The following is a 17,693-nucleotide window of genomic DNA, read 5'->3' on the forward strand; positions in this document are numbered from 1 at the left end:
TGCTTCCCTGGTAGAAACTGAGCTTGAAGGTCCAGTTTGCAAGCAAGAGCTGTGTTCCATAGATTCATGGCTAGTCTGCAAAGGGGATAGGAATGAGATCCCCCTTGTTTGTTTATGTACCACATAACTGTGGTGTTGTCTGTCCGTATCAGTATCTGTCCTGGTTGCAGAAGATTCCTGAAAGCCAATAGAGCGTTCTGAACCGCTAACATTTCCTTTAAATTGATATGCAGGTGCTTCTGATCCTTTGTCCAAAGGCCCTGCAGACAGTTGCCCTGAAAATGGACTCCCCATGCATAGTCTGAAGCATCCGTGGTTAGTATCTGAGTGGCTGGAGGCAGACTGAAGGATTTTCCTTTGTTTAGAGTACATGCCTTGGACCACCAAAGGAATTCCTTTTGAAGACAAGGCAGGATGGTGATCTGTATGTCTAAACTGTGGCAATGCTGAGACCATACACTTTTTAGTTACCACTGTATTTTCCTCATATGTAGTCTTGCATATGGTACGAGAAGGATGCAGAAGGCCATGTAACCCAAAGCCTGCAGGAATTTCCTTGCAGATAGCTGAGTTAATGTTGCCAAGGTTTTGAAAGTTGAAGCCAGCTGTAACTGTTTTTCGTATGTCAGAAATGCCATCTGGGTTGTTGTGTTTAGAAAAGCACCCAGAAAAGTTATCTGTTGTGAGGGTGTCAAATTTGACTTTTTTATGTTTACAGTGAATCCCAGGAACTTGAGAAGATTCTGAACAAATTCTAGATGCTGGAGTAAGACATCCTTGCTGTCTGCCTGAATAAGACAGTCGTCCAGATAAGGGTAAATTTGAATTCCCTTGAGTCTGCAATAAGCTACTACTGGAGCCAGGCATTTGGTGAAGACCCTGGGCGCAGTAGACAATCCAAAGGGCAGCGCAGAGAATTGATAGTGCCTCGATCCGGCCTTGAACCCGAGGTATTTTCTGCATTCCTGCCTGATGGGAATGTGTAAATATGCCTCCTTTAAATCCAAGGTTACCATCCATGCATTCTTGGTCAGCATTGGAAGTAGCTGCTGTAGAGTAAGCATCTTGAATTTTGGTATCTCGAGAAAAGTGTTCAAGACTGACAGATCCAGAATGGGTCTCTATGAATTTTGCTTTCTGGGGACTAGAAAGAGCCTTGAATAAAAACCTTGTCCCATCTCTGAAAGTGGAACCAGTTCTATGGCTTTCATAGCCAAGAGAGCTTCCACCTGGTTTAAGGCCTCTAACCATTGATGTTTTGGAAGATCCGGCCATCCGCTTGGTCTTGGTAGGGTATGAAAATGGAATTTGTAACCTCTTGAAACCACATCCAGAACCCACTTGTCTTGGGTTATACGAGTCCAATTTAGGTGAAAAAGAGAAAGTTTTCCTCCGAGAGGGGCTTCCAGACAAGAAGTTCCTGCAGCCCAACAGAGGGAGTCATTGAGCCTGTTTTCTATGAGCTTGCGACCTGTCCTCTCCTCCCCTAGGGGTGGAAGCAGTCCACTGTCTTGGTCTATAAGAGGCTTGCGTTTGAGGCCTACCTCGGGAGCGTCTGTATCTACCCCTCTGAGGCCTGTCTGAATTGGGAAAGGACCAATTTTTTGTAGGCCAATTCCTACTAAATCTGGGTGGCTGTACTTGTAAGAAATCTTTAACCGTTTGCATGGATTTTGCCTTGTCCTCCATCTTCTTTATCACCTCTTCAGTCTTAGGTCCAAACAAAACATTATGCTGAACAGGAGCATCCAATAACTTAGCTTTTACTTGATCTGGCAAGTTTTGTTCCTTTAACCAAGCATGCCATCTAATGACTGTGCCAGAGGCAGTAGCCCTACAAGAAGCCTCCAAAGCATCAAATCCACAGTGTAAACCATGCTTCCCAACTTGTTCAGTGGCATGCATTAAGTCATGTAATTCCTTATCATCTGCACAGGCGGAAATGGAAGTTAGCTTTTGTTTCAAAACAGACAGAAGAAATTGCTGGTATTTCAGCATATGAAATTGACAGTTTAAAGCCCTAATAGATAAAGTAGCAGAAGTGTACACTTTTTGCCCCATCTTTCTAAAGATCTGGAATCCTTCTCAGTGGGAATGGGGTTTTAGCAGTAGCGGCCTTAACCCCCTTAGGACCCTGAGAAATGGTTTCAGGATCAGCAGTAGGATTCTTGTATAAAAACTGGTGGGAATCAGGAACCCTATAATATCTGTCTGGCTTAACAGGAGCTGGAGGAAAAGAGTCAGGAGTTAAGTTAGCCTCCGAAAAAGCATCATCCACAATATCCAAAATAGGAGGGATAGCCAGGGGTCTATGTTGGGGAAGAAGAAGAAAATCCCTAAGTCTTTTCTTAGATTCCGAGTAGTCCTGTCCTTCCCAGTGAAAATGTTCCCTCATTTCATGTAAAGTTTCCCCAAAAGAGAAATCCTCAGGGGGAGAAGCTGAAGGAATGGATTCCTCAGCATCAGAATCCTCATAAGGAGGGAAATAATATTCGTGGTCAGAAGAAGAAACTGAAGAAACAGAAGCCTGATCAGAGGAGTCATAATACACTTCCTGCCTTGGCCTTTTATCTGGAGGGGGATGTGAACCCCTAATCATAGTAAGTAAGTCCTCCGCCATCTTAAGTAACTGTTTCTGAGACTTGGGTGCCGAATCAGAAGAGGCCTGGGCTGTAGTCTTTGATTTGGAAGGAGTCTTTGCCTTTGTCTTTGGCTTTGCCTTCATTAGAAGCTGAGTAGGCCTGAAAACCCCTTCGGAAGCCGGTACCTGCACAGCGGCTCCGGACCCATCCGAAGGAGCATTGTCCGAAGGTCCTGCAACAGAAATATTCAAAGGCCTAGTTGGCTCCTCGTGGGAGTCCGTTTCGGCCATCGGTTCCGAAATGGCCGACGACAGGGGCTGCAAAAGTGCCTCACTGACGACGGCCGAACCTGAAGCTGGCTCTGCTTGTACAATATCGTCCGATTTGGACCTCGGAGGCCTGTCTTTATCCTTACGTCGTTTGTGAACTCCGGTAGCCGGAACCGAGTCCGACGACATTTTGTAATTAAAACGCCTACCGAAGTAATGAAATGCAAAATCGTACCTTCGTTTAATCGTACGTTGATTGAATCTAGCACAAAACCGACAACTAGCTACGTCGTGGTCAGGGCCTAAGCAAGGAATACAGTAAGAATGAAAATCCTTATGAGGTATTTGCTTCCCACATGAAATACAATTATTAACTTTTTCTGACATCGGACTGGAGCAAGAAAAAAGTTTCCCCAATGGGGTACTTAGCTTTGAGTAGGAGAAGAAAGTCTTCGGACTGAAGTACGTTAAGAAAAAATTGTCAGGGGTCTGCCGACCGGCAAATGCGAACTGCTATCACCGCACAGCAAGAAAGACTGGAGAACATGGCGTCGGCTGTCAGCTTTGTACTCCTGGTGCTCTGACGTCAGGGAGCATGGCTGAGCAGCCGACGCCGGACCCAGACTTTGGGATTCTGGCCGACCGAGGACTGCCTGCCGGCAGGGGAGAACCCTATAGTCATGACTGCAACAGTGAAACACGATGAACATCATGCATCTTAGCATGGATAACCTTAATGGTAACCTCATGTTAATGTCTATGCTTGTAGCTGTTTAGTTCACAGGTTCATAGGTTGGTACTAGGCTATTGGCCCTAGGGCCTATGCAAGCCTAGCCATAACAATTCCCAATTCCCTGGATATTTCTTCCCATAATATTTACTTCTCTGGGCCGATCTAGCAGGGTGACTGACATGATTTCCGGGGTGAATTTCCTATCTCCCATCCAATCATCAAGGTTCCTTTTGAAGAGGGCCAATGAGGCACTCTGCTTGACATGCATGGGCAGTCTATTCCAGAGTATGGGGAGTCTCTGGGTCAGGATAGGTTGGTACTAGGAAATAATCAGCACCACCAAATCTTGAACTCAGGATCTTCTACAGCATAATCAGAGCAATTTACCCCTACACCACCAAGTCTGGACAATGTTCTTATTAGAAGGCTAAAACTTTATTATTTGAAGACAGTACATAGTTTTGTGAGGTTTTTTAAGTTAACATGTTCTGGGGTGTGTTTGCTTTTTTGTTGAAGGTTTTCATTGAAACAAAAAGTCTTGTAAAATGTGACACACGTTTCAATGTTGATGGTAGGGAAAAAAACTGTAATCAAGGTTAACCCGGGCACATGTATCACAATACACTTAAAACAGCAGTCATATATAACAGATGAAAATAATGACTTCTTTTCATAATGATGACACTTTCCATATTATCTTGGAATGTGAATGGTCTCACAGGTACAGACAAAAAAGGAAATAATATTTAATTATATTAAGAAATGCAAAGCAGAGTGCATATAGCAATGTTATAGGAGACATATTTGGAAAGAAATAAGCAAGTGAATGTGAAAAACAATGGATTTCAGGATGGATATTCAGCAGAATATTAGGGAAAAAATAGGAGTACTTGTATTAATTGTTAGAGGAGCTCCAATAGTGACAGAAGAGGGCCAAAAGATAATAATGGCAAATTTGTGGTAGTGAGGGGCAATTGGCAAGGTATGAGTATTACACTGGCATGTATTCACATTTCACCTAAAACTGCTATTATGAAGCTTAACAAAATTTTGGAAGAAATAATAATCTTTCAGCAGGGAATAGTACTTGTAAAGGGGGACTGGAGTTTGATTTGCAACAGTGAGTACTGGGAGCCTAGAAGGGAAAATAAAAGAGGGTAGATTTTTGAAGAAATTTATGAAAGTATTTAGTAATGAAGATGTGAATTCAATATTAGGAGCTAGGTGAGAATTTACATATTATTTCCCAAGATAACAACTGGGCTAGACTACACAGAAATTCTATTTCAGAGAAATGTACATTTAATTGAGAACTTTGAAACATATCCAATAACTATTTCAGATCAAAGGCCAGTAATTAATAAGATAAAAATGCAGACGAATGAAGTAAAGATGAGACACTGGTGCCTCTCTGTCTACCTGTTAAAAGGAGAGGAATTTAAGGACTGGGTAGTGGAACTTATTTAGGACTTCTTAGAGTGGATAGAAAGTACTCCAAAAGTTATAGTTAGTGAGTGGGATAAAACTAAAGTGGAGTTTAAAAATTTGGTAGAAATAAAAGAAAAAGAGATACAGTTAAGAAGTAACAAAGGTTATTTAGAGGAACTAACAAAGGTTACAATTCTATGGAATAAGGGGAATTTCACTGAACAAAAAGAGGCACAATTGCAGAGTGCTAAAGAGATAATAAGGAAATATCTGGATAATATGCAATAGTTTAGAAAGATTGCTTAGGCAACAGAAAGTAGAAAGTGTTGTGGCCAAACTTAGGGAGCCTATAACAAGAAAAAAATAACCAGAGATCCTGTAAAGATGTTAGAAATATTTCAGAAATTTTATGAAAATTTGTATATGGCAGAGAAGTGAGGAAATCAAGAAAAAGCACAAATGGAAATATTTACAGAAGACTTAAATAAGCCAAAGTCAAGGGTAAATGGGGCTCAAAAATTAACAGCTAGGATAGGAGGAGAAATGAAAAAATGGTGATGTACAACCAATCTGCAAGAAAATCTCTAGGAATAGATAGTATTCCAGCTGAAGTTTTGAAGCTAGGAGGGAAGAAAGTGATAAAAATCTGGAAGGTTTTGTTTAACAGTGTTTTACAACCAGGAAAGCACCAAAATCCTGGAAGAAAGTTGTGTTGGCTGTAATACCTAAAGAAGGTAAAGACCTATCAGATCCAGAATCATATAGGCCCGTTTCAATTTTAAACTATGATTATAAAGTATTTCTGTCTATAACGGTGAAAATAATGGCAAACGTGTTGACAAAATTGATAGATATGGATCATTGTGGTTTTGTGGAGAGTAGAAGAATGATGATCCAAAGAGAAGAAAAATGTAAGAAAATACCTCTGCTGGTTGGTGGGTCTTGATGCAGAGAAAGCATTTGACACAGTAAGCTGGGATTTTATGAGTAGGGCAATGGAAGCATATGCATCTCCTGAAACAATGATAAGGTTAACTTAAGAGGATATCGAGGGATCAGATGCAAAAATCAAATTGGAAGGGTTCCTTTCTGAAAAGTTGTGTCTGAGCACAGGAACCAGACAGTGGTGTCGTCTTTCTCCTTTGTTATTTTCGTTAGGCTTACAGCCATTTGCAAAGAAAATAAGGGACTCAGAAATTCTAAAGTGTAACTGATACAGTATTCAAGAAAAGTTGTCTTTATTTGCAGATATTATTTTGTACCTGATAGAATCAGAATAGGACATCTCAGTGTTGTGGAACATTATGAGACTGTTCATTTTGTTCCAGGATATAAAATAAATGAAGGTAAAACATAGGCTATAGCTGTAAACTATGTACCCCTACATGAATTGGGTCAGCAATGGCTATAATAGGAAAATGATAAAATGAAGTATTTAGGAGTATGGGTTACAGATGATTCTCTAATGGCAGTCTTTTCCCACATATCCTTGTCTAAGCAAAAGATAATACAAAAACTGAGGACCTAGATGCTCTTACCTGTGGATATGGATAGCAAAATACAAGTACTAAAATGTTTTTAGTCCCTTTAGTTGTATACACAGGCCAGGCATATTTTTATCAACCAGAGGAGAAGCTATGGACAGTAATTAATAAAGAGTTGAAGGGTTTTATCTTGGAGGAAAAAGTCACCTGAGATAAGCTGATCCTTCCAATAGAACAAGGAGGTTTAGGACTACCTGACTTGAAGGGATATTTTAGAGTTAGACAAACAAGGCTCTTATGGAAATTACAAGTAGAAAGCTACAATTCAAAGTGGAAATGGATGATGCTGAAGCAGGGGATAATTCATGAAAGAGTGGGATTTTGGATATAGATCCTTAAGGAGAACAACATTCATACAGAATATTATACTCATAAAGTTGCAGAAAGTATACTAAGAATTTAGCCAACATGAGAATACAGAAAGGAAATTCTGTTGACAGGGATGACTACAATTAGGGGTATAGAGAACAGGCAAGGTGGGGCTGGGATTGATTGAAGCAAACTGGCAAAGGAACCAAGATATTGGGAACAAACAATTAGAAAGGGAAAGATAACATAATGCTAATAGGCCAAGAAGACATTTGGACTGCAGGCTACAGATTCCCTTCCCTATCATGGACTGATATCAGAAAATAGGCAAAGAGAAAGAACAGATATATCCTAAATGAAAGATCTGCACTGGTTGAGTTTTTAGTTGAATCTAGACCAGTAGCTGATGTTAAAAAATGGACAAGTGGGCATATATAATATTGCATGATAACTACAGGAATCAATCAGGGAAGGTCAGAAAAAATTCAGAAGAGAGATTAAATAAACAGTTCACAAAGAAACACAGGGAGGACATGTGTATGGCTCCCAAATATGCAACACAATCTAGAAGATTTAGGATGTTTGCCTTGGTGTCTGCAAAGGTATTTTTATACACCAAGCAAACTCCGAAGAATTTTTCCCCAGGTAGATGGCAAATATTGGAGGTGTGATGCAGAAGAAAGAGGAACCTGGAAGCATATGTTCTCAGAGTGTAATGAGTTGGCAGACTTTAGAAATTCCCTACAAAGTACTCTGTCAGGAATACTGTGTGAGCAAATTAGTATAACTAAGGAAATTATTATTTTTTTAAGCTGGGATACAGGGTCTGAATTGCCTAGACAAAGTAAGGCCTTGTTAAGTTTAATTCTGGTGGCTGTTAAAAAAGATATGACTAGAAAATGGAAATAAAAACCTAAACCAGCCATACTTGAGTTAGAGAATAATGCAACAGAGATAAAAGAACAGACAGTAGAATCTTTAGAAAAGGGTAGCAGTAAATTACATGAAACAAATGAAAATTCTGGGAACAGTGCACTCAGAAAAATGTTCTCGAGGAGGAATGTGGTTTAAGAAAAGGCAGGGACTAAACATTTTTTGTAATGATGATTTGATTATACTGTATAGAACAATATGTGTAATGTACAATATTTGTAAATGTGAACTTGTTAACAAGATTTTGATTATTTTTATATAAATATAAGTTTGTCTATATCACAAGCAATAATTTAGTAAAAGTGTGTGTTTTTTTTTTTTTAAAAGAAAAAAAAAAGAACTTCTCTCTCTTCATATAGTCAAATGAAGCACGTCTCAGGTCATTAACCCCCACACTGAGTATGATAGAATCATACTGGCACCTGTGGTGTAGTGACTTGAGTGCATGCATAATTTGGCAGATCCTGACTCCTGATAAGCAAGTAACAATTATCTTCTCCTTGTTCAATCAGGTGAGTGGGCATCTGTGTTTCATTCAATGGGGTACTCTATGGCAAGAGTCATGGGTAATGAGTTTGCCTGCCTTATGGGCTTTGCTGTTGAGGCTCCACAGTGTTTATGAGTATGTGTAGTGTTTGGTGTTCCTTTGGGTGAGTGCTTTAGAGATTGCTGAGGACAGACATTGCCATTTCTAGGCTTAGTAGGTCTTTGAAGTTTGGAAAGGCTGCTTTTTAGTGCCTCAGAATAAGTTGGTCTATGTGCGTAGTGGACACAATGTGTGGTGGATGTCGTGTGAGAGTTCTTGACAACCTTGTTTGTCTAAAAGATTTTTGCTTCAAGTGAAATTAGGTATGTTCATCTTTCACATACTGTTTCTTTGCCTTCCAAATTTCTTTTAACATTCTATCCATTCCAAAAGATTTCCCTGTTAGAGTTTATTTTTTCGCCCCTGCTTTATTCCCCTCCTTTCCCCTTATACATCCTCTTGTTCCTGTAAATATCCGTAAACAGGAGAAATACTGCGGTATCTATTCAGATGAGTTACTTGTGTACATGTACTGTGAAAACGATTTCTTTATAATAATGTATACCATTTTCACATGGTTTCTAGGGATTACTTTTATGATGGTATTGCTTGTAATTTTTTTTTATATTAGTTTCCATTGATCTAAATCCCTCCTGCTTTGTTAATGTGTATTAGTTACTTTCTATGTAAGCTACAACTCCTTTGTTAATTTCACTGTACAGTGTTTAGTCATTGTATTGATGATGTTCCTTCTACTGGCACACCAACCAGGTGGAAAGATGCACCACACACACACACACACACACACACACACACACACACACACACACACACACACACACACACACACACACACACACACACACACACACACACACACACACACACACCATTCAGGCCCTGCTTCTATGCCCTGCCCCAACCCTCCTTCAACTTATTTTATGTGAAACAAAATATCTTCTTTTAAACTATAGCAAAAAGTTACAATAGTTTATATCCCCTGCACAGAGCAAAGTGGCTCTCATTATTTAGTTTAAAAAATATTAATTTTAAAACTGTAGCAAACTGCTTGCTACAAACGTAGCAAACAGTTGCTACAGTTTCTAACCTGCCTGCATGGAGTGCAATGATTAATAAGGACATAGAACACCTGCAAACACTGGATCAAACACAGTTTGATTTTGTCAAGGACAGATCAGGCCTACTTATCCTGGTGTACTTCTTTGAGAAAGTCACAACGGTAATAGAGGAGAGGAAAATGGTGCATATTGTCTACTTTAACCTGGCTAAGGCATTTGATATCCCACTTGGGCATTGTAAACAAACTCATGAATATAAGCATAAACCCCGATATGTTATATGCTGGATTGCCTGCTGGCTCTCAAGAAGGACCCAGTAAAAGTTAGGATGGGGAGATCGCCTCCACAAAGAGGCTAGTCACTAGTGGATTCTATCAGGACTCTGTGCTGAATTTGCTCCTTTTTGACATCTACTTCTCAGAAGTCAAGGGCCTCTGGCTGACTAAGTATGCAGATGATTGCAAACTAGCAGCAGTCACAGAATTCCTCCAAGATGTTAATATCCTACAGGAAGGTCTAACACAAGTAACTGGTGCCAAAGTCATGACTTAAAATTCAGTGCCAGGAAATGCATAATAATATCCTTAGGGAAATCAGCCACTCAAGGAAATTACCTCATCAGAAACACACAACTACGAGCAGAAACAATAGTCAGAGATTTGGGTACATATATAAACAGTAACCTGGCTTTTGACCAACGTACATCTAAGGTCGTAAGGAAATCATTCTATACTGATAAACTTATAAGGAAGGGCATGGTATCTAGGTCCAAGGAAGTCATCATTCCACCGTATTCACCACTCATCATGCACAGAATTGAGCACAGTGCCCACTATAGTATGTACCTAACCATGCACATGCAACATCTGGAATGTCCACAGAGGCTCCTCACAAAAAGAATACATGGTGTAAACACCATGTTCTGTGCAGATCGCCTCAAGGTCCCCTCTCTATAGTCTGTTTCCTACACACTACTGACAGGAGATGCATGCCTGGCATACAAGGCATCCTTGGATCCCACTCTGATGGACCTTTTGCATATCCACAAAATAAATAGCATTACAATTACTGGATCTAGGGATTTAAACTTTGCTTGTGATATACGTAAATAGGACAAGTTGGAGGGGTAGGTATGCATCTTAGAGAATTTCTCTTCTCTGGAAAAGGAACCCCATCCATTTGACACAGAGCTCTTCCCTAACCCCTTTCAAGAGAAACCTAGACCAGTGGATAGGAAATTGGAAATACAACAAGATTCTAGTACCTGTATTTCTAATGGACAGAGGCAGCCTGTGAATCTTGCTCCAGTTTACATATACCCGTAAAATCATCTCTAAGCCACATAAATTTGCAGGATACATGTGAGATGTTTGGCTAGACTTATAAAGGCCCATTTGGTCATTAGCCTAGTATACACCTATGTACCTATGAACATGTGTAAGTTCAAGCTGTAGCTTCTGCATGTCATAAGGGGATTCAGGGATGCCTCTGAGTTAACAATCATCTGTAAACTTGGTTAACCTGGGATCCTATATTTTCAACTGAAGATCAAAGAAGTATATGCAAATTTGTACAGGACCTAGTATGTAATCCTGACGACCCCATTGATCACGTTTATGCTCTCTGAGGAAGCATCTACCACCGTCACTATGTAGGTTCTGTCCCTCAGCTAATTTGCTATCCACCTAACTACACAGGGATCAATTTGGTGTACACTTGACTTGTTAATTATGTTAGCATGTGGTATGGTATCAGAAGCTTTGTCAAGGTCAAGATATGTAGTATGGACAGCATGACCACTGTTCAAGGCTTGTGTTAACCTCTCAAAGTTGTTTACCAGAGTCATTAGACACATCCATGCTATGTCACCTATACTGCTGTTTATTAGATCATCTGCAAGTTCCATATCCTTGAAAATAATATGATTAAGACTAATAGGCCTGTAATTCCCAGGAAGAGGACCACATTAATGCAACTGCACCATAACAGATGTTCTTCACACCCAAAGGTTGTATTCAGTAGAGCCATTAACTTAAGTGATTTAAGCATTTTACTCACGGTTTCTAGACCCAATTCCACATTTTCCTCCTACTGTTAACACTTTTTTGTTATCATTTGTTAACTGGGTAAATGTATAAAACAGTGTTTGTTACATGTGGTAAAACTGGAATGTTATATAGATACTGAGAGGGCATTTTTACTCACAAACTTGCTCTTCCTCCCAAGTTTTTAGCATGTCACTTGTTGAAACAAATGTGTGATAATTAAATATACATGCTTGTTTTATTTAGCACTGATCTAAGAAATAGACCCTTTTAGAGTGAGAGCAACTGACTGCATTTCATACTAATTGTGCTCACCTTCTCAATCATGTCCTGATCTGAGCATGCAGGCAGTGCAGCTTCCAAGACGTGTAGCAGCAGTAGCCTTGTTCTCAAGTTCCGAATAAGAGGCATGCCTGCACAAAAGGGAATAATATGCAAACTTAAAAAAAAAACAACTAACACAAAAAAAAAATCATCTTTTCCCAGTCGGAGTTAATGTTAAATTCATTAATTTATGTCTCAGATGCATTTCTAGGCTGACTAATATCTTATTTTTGCCTGTTCCTTATTAAAATTGCTACATCTCTTCCACTTACTTTTGAATATCAACCTATGCTTTAACTCCACAACCTCAACAAGAACATTATACTAAGTACTTCCCATATCTGTAAAAAAATAAGCAGTACAACAGCATTTCACCCCAGTTTTCAAAACTGAGCCAGTGACACCCCTTATTATGTTTTTAAGGTAATACCCTTCAAGGTTTCACTTGTGTTCCACCTTCTCTCTTTACTTCAGCGCTGTTATATTTATTTAGTTTTAGTTATTTTGAGAGACAAGTGCCCCTTCTTAGTCGTGACTTAGTCACTTACAACTAAATAAAAACTGTCCTATACACAGAAAATAAACAAAGTAAGGTGAAAATATATAAAAAGAAGTAAATACATTATTGAACTCACCCAGTAAGGAAACTGAAAGGTACAAGACCCAAGATAAAAAAGTACCCAATCCTGGTAGGCGCACTGGTACCAGGACTGGAAAAAATGACAGTGTAGAATCCTCAAATACAGAAATATTCCTACAATGGGGTCAGGCCAGGCTCAGGGGAAGATGGGCCCCTGTTGTGGAAGGAAGTAGAACTCCACAAAAAATCACAAAAATTGATAGGCCAAAGAAGAGCCATAAAGACGACAGAATAGACTATCGAGGATAAGGAAGAAATTATGTATTGTTACTACTATGCAAAAAGCCCAGAATTCACAGTCACAAGATATACAAAAAAGGTTAAGAGATAAGTTAGAGGAAAGAAAAATACTTCCGCAAGAAAAACTGTCAGAAGCTTCAAATAAAAAGTTGTCATTAATACAACAGATTTTTGAAAAACAGCATAATCGACAAAGAAACTTTGATCTGTTTGGAAAATGAAGCACTTGAAGTACGAAAATATAAACAACAAAACCTAGATATTTTTGAAAAGTACAAAAAAGAAATATGGACATGGGAAAGAGATTTGATATGGTGCAATATTTATGCAAAGCGAAAGCCAAATTAATCAACATAATGAAGGCAGCCCCAAAGATATTCCAACAAAAATGCAGGCAAAGGCATCCAGATATGGAAAATTTCATAATAAAAAAGCAATATCACAAAGAGGGAATGTAGAAAAGAAGATTAGTAAAGTAGAAGTTTAAAAAATGAAAAATTAAGTCATGGAATGCCTGCAAAGTGAAGAATTTGATGTAGAAAGTCTAACACAGGTTACATCACAACATGATGGAACGAGTCCCCAAAATAAGGAGAAACAGGAAGATCGGGAGACATCTGAAGAAGAAATATGTACATGGGAAAGAAAAAGATTTAATATGGTGTAATATCTATGCAAAGGAGAAAGCAAAACTAATCAATACAAAAAGAACAGCACCAAAGATATTTGAAGAGAAATATAGGCAAAGGAATCCAGACATGGAAAACTTTACAATACAAAAATAAGAAGACAAAGAGGAAAGGTAGAAAAGGATATCAGTAATGAAGAAGTTGAAGAAATAAAAACTTGAGGTCATGAAGTACCTCCAAAGTGAAGGACTCAATGTAGAAAATCTAATTCAGAAAGCACTACAACAGGACAGACAATGGAATTCCAAATTAAGGGGAAACCAATACAATGGGAAGCAATTGGTCAGGTGCCATATGAAGATATTTTGGAGCCTTCCACAGAAAACCAGTATAAACATTCACTTGAAGCTGGACAGCAAGAGAAGGAACAGGAAACTCTGGAAATTCTGAAGCAGTTAATGTTGAGGAGTGATAGGCCAGTGAGTTCTCGCATGACAAAGCAACGGATGGCAAAGGATGAAATTGAAAAGAATCTGCCACAGAAAGATGCAATACAACTTTCTATAGAATGCCTGCAGGAATTGGATAACAAAAAATATGCCCTCAGTTTAGAAAAAACAGAGCTAAGAGAAGAGTTGCTTGACTTAATAGAGATAGATAGACATATTAAGATCAATGAAAGAAATAGACTGCAGAAGGTCAATAAAATCCAAAAAGTCAGAAGTCTGATAAAACAAATGAACACAGTAATTAGGACTGTTCATAGAAATTCATGTGCTATAACAGACGTAAACAGGATATATTACTGTGCAGCTAAATTTATAACAGATAAAGTTCTACCACAAGAACACAGGGTAGTTAGAGAGAGAGAAAGGAAGAAATCAAATACCATCATGGAAGTATTGAATACAGAAAAGTATAAAGCAACTAAGACAAGTGTCACTATTAAAAGAGTAGAGAAGAGAGAACAGATCAACAAAAATACTCAGAAAGATAGATGTGATAAAAGCAATGCACAGTATTAGAACAGATCAGGATCTATCATGTACCATCACAAATAATACACTAAAAATCTCAGCACAGGCGAAATAACTTATAAGATACGTAGACAAACATAAATGAAAGTACAAAATAAGCAATTTATTTATGACCCAAAAACATTTTATAGAGACTTGGGAAATAAGGTAACAGGAATTAAAAGACCACCAAAAAAGAAGAGCTAGATACATTTTGGAGAAGTATCTATGAAGATCCTGTGGAACATAAAAATGCTAAATGGACAGAAGAAGTAAAAGAAAGAGTAAGAAGTTCAAAGGTACAGGATATGACATGGGATGAAGTAATAACCAGAGAGATTGAAACAAAGTTAAGAAAAGCCTCTAACTGGAAAACACCGGTCCCAAATGCAGTACCTAACTTCTGGTTAAAAGTATTAACATCTTTGCATGAAGATTTAGCCATGAGTAAGAATTATTTACTTGCACAACCTGAACAGACACCAACCTGACTAACAACAGGAAAAACAATGCTCCTACTTAAGAGTGAACCTGAAAGCTACCCTAAACATTACAGACCAATAACTTGCCGATGTATAAACTATACACTGGAACTGATGCCATCAGAGTTTATAGTCATTTAGAAGAAAACTCAATTATGGCAACGGAACAAAAGGGCAATAAAAGAAAGTCATATGGAACAAAGGATCATTTGTTGTTAAATAAAGTCATAAAGGAGAACTGTAAAAAGGGGAAGAATTTAAGTATGGCATGGATTGACTACAAAAAGCATTTCACAGTATCCCACATTCATGGAAAAAAAAGAGTGCTTAAAAATATACAACATATACCTTACACCGATCATCTACATTCCAGTGACCATGAAACAGTTGCAGATCACTTTCCAATTAAGTCATGATAAAGGACAACTTATTATTCCAGGGATAAAAATCCAGAGGAGGATATTCCACGGTAACTCTCTGTCATCGCTGCTATTCTACCTTGCCTTTAATCCACTAAGATGTCTACCTAACAGCTTAGGTCATGGCTATAACTTGCCTCCTAGAAAACAACAAAGTCCAAAGACTTCTCATCTTCTCTTTGTCAATGATTTGAAACAGTATAGCTCATCAGATGAGGAACTGAAAGCACAACTGCAACTTGTTAAAACTTTTTCATATGATATAAGAATGTCATTTGGTCTTGATAAATGTGCAAAAGCAACCTTTAAAGCAGGAACACTGCAGCACCAAGAAAACAATGGTTTGGGACAAGAATGTGATATAAAAGAACTTGAGCAAGAGGGATTGTATAAATATTTGGGAACTGATGAAGCATCAACAATGAAACATGAACAAATGCAAATAACACTTAGTAAGGAGTACTTTAGAATACTTAAATTAATCCTGAAAACAGTGTTGCCATCTAGGAACAAAATCTAAGCTATAAACCAATTTGCTCTTCCTGTCCTTACTTACACTTTTGGAATGATTAACTGGCCCTAAAATGCACTGGGCAGATTAGATAGGAAAACAAGGCTGCTTCATGCTCAACAAATCATTTATAAAAAACAGTGCATACCAAGATTATATATTCTGCATTCCGAAGAAGGGATGGGCCTCCTTGAAAATGATTACATGTATAGATCTGCAACTGTGTAACTCCACACATATCTGCTGACCTCACAAGACCCAAATGTAGTGTAAGTTTTGAAACATGAGGAGAATAAATCTAAGCTAACTTCCCTGCTTAGGCTAGTAGAAGCATATCGGCGTCAAGCAGGAACAGAAATCATACCACAAGTAGATATAAACCAGGCAGCAACTGAATGTGGCAGAAAACAAAAAAAAAAGAATATAAGGTGAAGGACCAGATTAGAAGGCAAGAAATATGGAAAAAGTAAAAATATGGTTACAAGTAAAGAAAACTTCTGAAAGAACCTCATGCTGATCAGGAACAAATGCAGGAATGGTTAAGGAGAGGCGAATTTAAACCAAGAGATGAAAGGTTAATTTTGGCAGACAAGATAGTGGGTTACGTACACGTTGGTTTACAAAGTCCATTGAACATATGGGAGAAACAGACAAATGTAGGTTTTGTAAAACAAAATTGAAAACAGTCGCACACCTTGTTGCTGGTTGCGACACACTAATGGCAGAAGGACTGTATACTGAAAGGCATAATAAAGTGGCGAAACTGTTGCACTGGGGATTGTGCAAACATTATGTCACTGAAGTGGCTGAAAAACACTGGAAATATGAGCCATAAAGCATCACAGAAAATGACGAAGTCTGCATCACTTGGGATCATCCATTACCAACAGTTCAAAAGACAGATACTAGAAAACCAGATATTGCTGTCCAGGAAAAGAAGACAAAAGTAGCATTGATCACTGAAATCGCCACACCCTGTGACTACAGTGTCTTGTGTAGAGACACGTCATAAAATATCAGGATTTGCAAGCAGTAACGAGAGCAATGTGGAAGAAAGATACCCAGATAGTTCCAAAAGTAGTAGGAGCAATGGGTCTTATATAAAAGAGTTTACAATCGTATTTGGATATATTACCAATACATGTAACTCAATACAAATTTCAGGAGGAGTCATTACTGGGCACATTGCGAGTGCTGCAAAGAGCACTACTGGCTGACATGAAAGAGTGAAACAATACTAATTTCATGAACTTTAATCGTACTTTGACTTAGGAATGGGGTCCATTTCTGTTGCAGTATTAGAAATCTAAAAGATTTGGAGAAATTAAAAAAATAAGGAAACTGAAGGGCATAATAATGCGACGAGACTGTTGCACTGGGGATTATGCAAACATTATGGTACTGAAGTGGCTGAAAAACACTGGAAACATGAGCCAAAAAGCATCATAGAAAATGAAGAAGTCTACATCACATGGGATCATCCAATGCCAACAGTTCAAAAGACAAATGCTAGAAAACCTGATATAGTGGTCCAAGAAAAGAAGGCAAAAGTAGCATTGGTCATTGAAATCGTCACACCCAGTGACTACAGTGTCCTGCATACAGAGAGAGAGACAAAGTCATAAAACATCAGGATTTGCATGCAGAAACGAGAGCAATGTGGAAGAAAGATACCCAGATACTTCCAACAGTAGTAGGAGCAAGGGGTCTTATATATAAAAAAAAAAAAAAAGGTCTACAATCATATTTAGATGTGCTACCAATACATGTAACTCCGTACAAATTGCAGGAGTCATTACTGGGCACATTGCGGGTGCTGCAAAGAGCACTTTTGGCTAACATCAAAGAGTGAAACAATACTAATTTCATGAACTTTAATCATACTTTGACTTAGGAATGGGGTCCATTCCCCTCATTGTATTAGAAACCAAAAGATATGGAGAAATTAAAAAAAAAAAAGGAAAACTCCATAAGGTAGCTGGTG

At 38.5% G+C, this 17,693-nt stretch overlaps 1 protein-coding gene across 1 annotated transcript in view; it reads right to left on the bottom strand.

The window, feature by feature from the left end:
• LOC122815150 (probable E3 ubiquitin-protein ligase HERC1) overlaps positions 1-17,693 on the bottom strand; it is a 5,886,073-nt gene that overhangs the window by 2,903,196 nt on the left and 2,965,184 nt on the right. The window contains exon 32 of the mRNA XM_044087407.1: positions 11,764-11,861. Coding sequence (XP_043943342.1) covers positions 11,764-11,861 — 98 coding nt within the window. The remainder of the gene's footprint in view (positions 1-11,763; positions 11,862-17,693) is intronic.

The sequence above is a fragment of the Protopterus annectens genome, chromosome 1.part1 (assembly GCF_019279795.1).
Source record: "Protopterus annectens isolate FY-2018-M chromosome 1.part1, PAN1.0, whole genome shotgun sequence".
NCBI classification, from domain to species: domain Eukaryota; kingdom Metazoa; phylum Chordata; order Ceratodontiformes; family Protopteridae; genus Protopterus; species Protopterus annectens.